Source organism: Apis dorsata, unplaced genomic scaffold (assembly GCF_000469605.1).
Source record: "Apis dorsata unplaced genomic scaffold, Apis dorsata 1.3 scaffold_94, whole genome shotgun sequence".
Lineage (NCBI taxonomy): Eukaryota > Metazoa > Arthropoda > Insecta > Hymenoptera > Apidae > Apis > Apis dorsata.
Window position 1 is genome coordinate 137317 of NW_006263392.1, and position 1606 is coordinate 138922.

The 1606-nt window shown below is 22.4% G+C and overlaps 1 protein-coding gene across 1 annotated transcript in view; it reads left to right on the forward strand.

The window, feature by feature from the left end:
• The window catches only part of LOC102671351 (E3 ubiquitin-protein ligase HERC2), a 21485-nt gene continuing 19879 nt past the window's right edge, over positions 1-1606 (forward strand). The window contains exons 1-4 of the mRNA XM_006611875.2: positions 1-95; positions 565-818; positions 882-1082; positions 1183-1393. Of these exons, the coding sequence (XP_006611938.1) occupies positions 626-818; positions 882-1082; positions 1183-1393 (605 nt within the window). The 5' untranslated portion in view covers positions 1-95; positions 565-625. The remainder of the gene's footprint in view (positions 96-564; positions 819-881; positions 1083-1182; positions 1394-1606) is intronic.

Consider the following 1606-nt stretch of genomic DNA (forward strand, 5'->3'; position numbering starts at 1 on the left):
TCGTTGTTATTACGATTTTGTATCTTTTGTCTGAGTTATATTTTTACGATCAATATACAGTCAAAGATATAATCTTTTATGAAAAATTAAATTTGGAATGTCGCGATCAAATACAATTATATTGAAACTTAAGATATTATTAAGCAGTGACAATTCAAATCATATGTAAATTTGTTAAACAAAATCAGTTTATTAAAGTATCAAAGAAAATAATTATTGATTCCAATAAACATCAATTGTCTTATCATAAGACAAAATTGCAAATTTCCAAATGTATCTGTTTAAAAAAGTCAAAAATACATATTTTGACTAACCTATGAAAAATAGTGTGAATTACTGGAAATTCTTTAAAAATAAAATTTCATTTTATTTAAAAACTAAGTTAGAAACTTATTTCAAAGAAAAAGCGGAAAAAAAGAAAATTATAGAAAATTATAAGAAAATAAATGAGTTTATATATTGATTAAGCAATAAAAAAATTGTATATAATATATATATTTAGTTATGTATTATAATGTAAAAAATTTAGTTATATATTATTCATTCTCAAAATGTATGTTTTAGAATTTTATAAATTAAACTTCATTGATTTTTGAAAATTTAATGATATATATAAAAGATTAATATGAATATTCAATTGGATATTACAATGAGGCCAGAAATTCGCTTAGATGCAAAATGGCTCAAAACAGATTTGAAACGTCTACTTTATCGAGATGGTTTAGCTGAACTTTGGAATGAAATGATACGAGATGGAGAAATTGTAGGTTCTTTTAGTGACAGCCTAGTCAATACAGCAGGGATAATAGCTAGAAAAGGTATAAAAAATATGGTACATCAATTAAATATTGGTTAATTAAATATTATTTTAATATTTTCAGGTGAAAGTGGACATTATTATTGCAATATGGGTGTATTAACATGTCCTTGTTGCAATGGGATTTGTGGTCCACAACATGGATGTAATTGTGGACCATGTCAAAAATTAGATGAAGAAGAAGCAGCAAGAACAAATGCATTTATAGAAAAAAATATGATAGCTGAACATGTAATGGATTCTTGGCTTTGGGGTTCTCAGCCATGTAAAGAATTTTAATATATAAAAATGTTCTGTATTAAATATTATTAAAATATATAATTTATTATTAGATTCTAAGTATTTTTATAACATAAATTTTTCAGCTATTCACGATTTAACAACATGTATTAAATTACTAATTAAGGAGCAAAGAAAATTATGTTATGAAGTTGCAAACAATACATTATCTGCTATAAGATTAAAACAACGTTTGGTAATAGCACGACGATATTTTATGGCCCATTCTCGTCATAAACCTCAAGAAACTAAAGATATTTCAACAACATCAAAACCTACTATCAAGTTACAAAAAATGTATAATAATCAATATTAAGATTAAATTATTAGAAATTATTAGAATATTTTTTATTTATATAATAAACATTATAAAATATCTTAAATATCATGAATGCATTTAGATTATAAAATTTATGTGCATGTATATATGCATGATTTTAATTGATTATTAATTATATATTGTTTAAATTAGTATTTTTTTTATATTTAAAAATATATATATATATATAT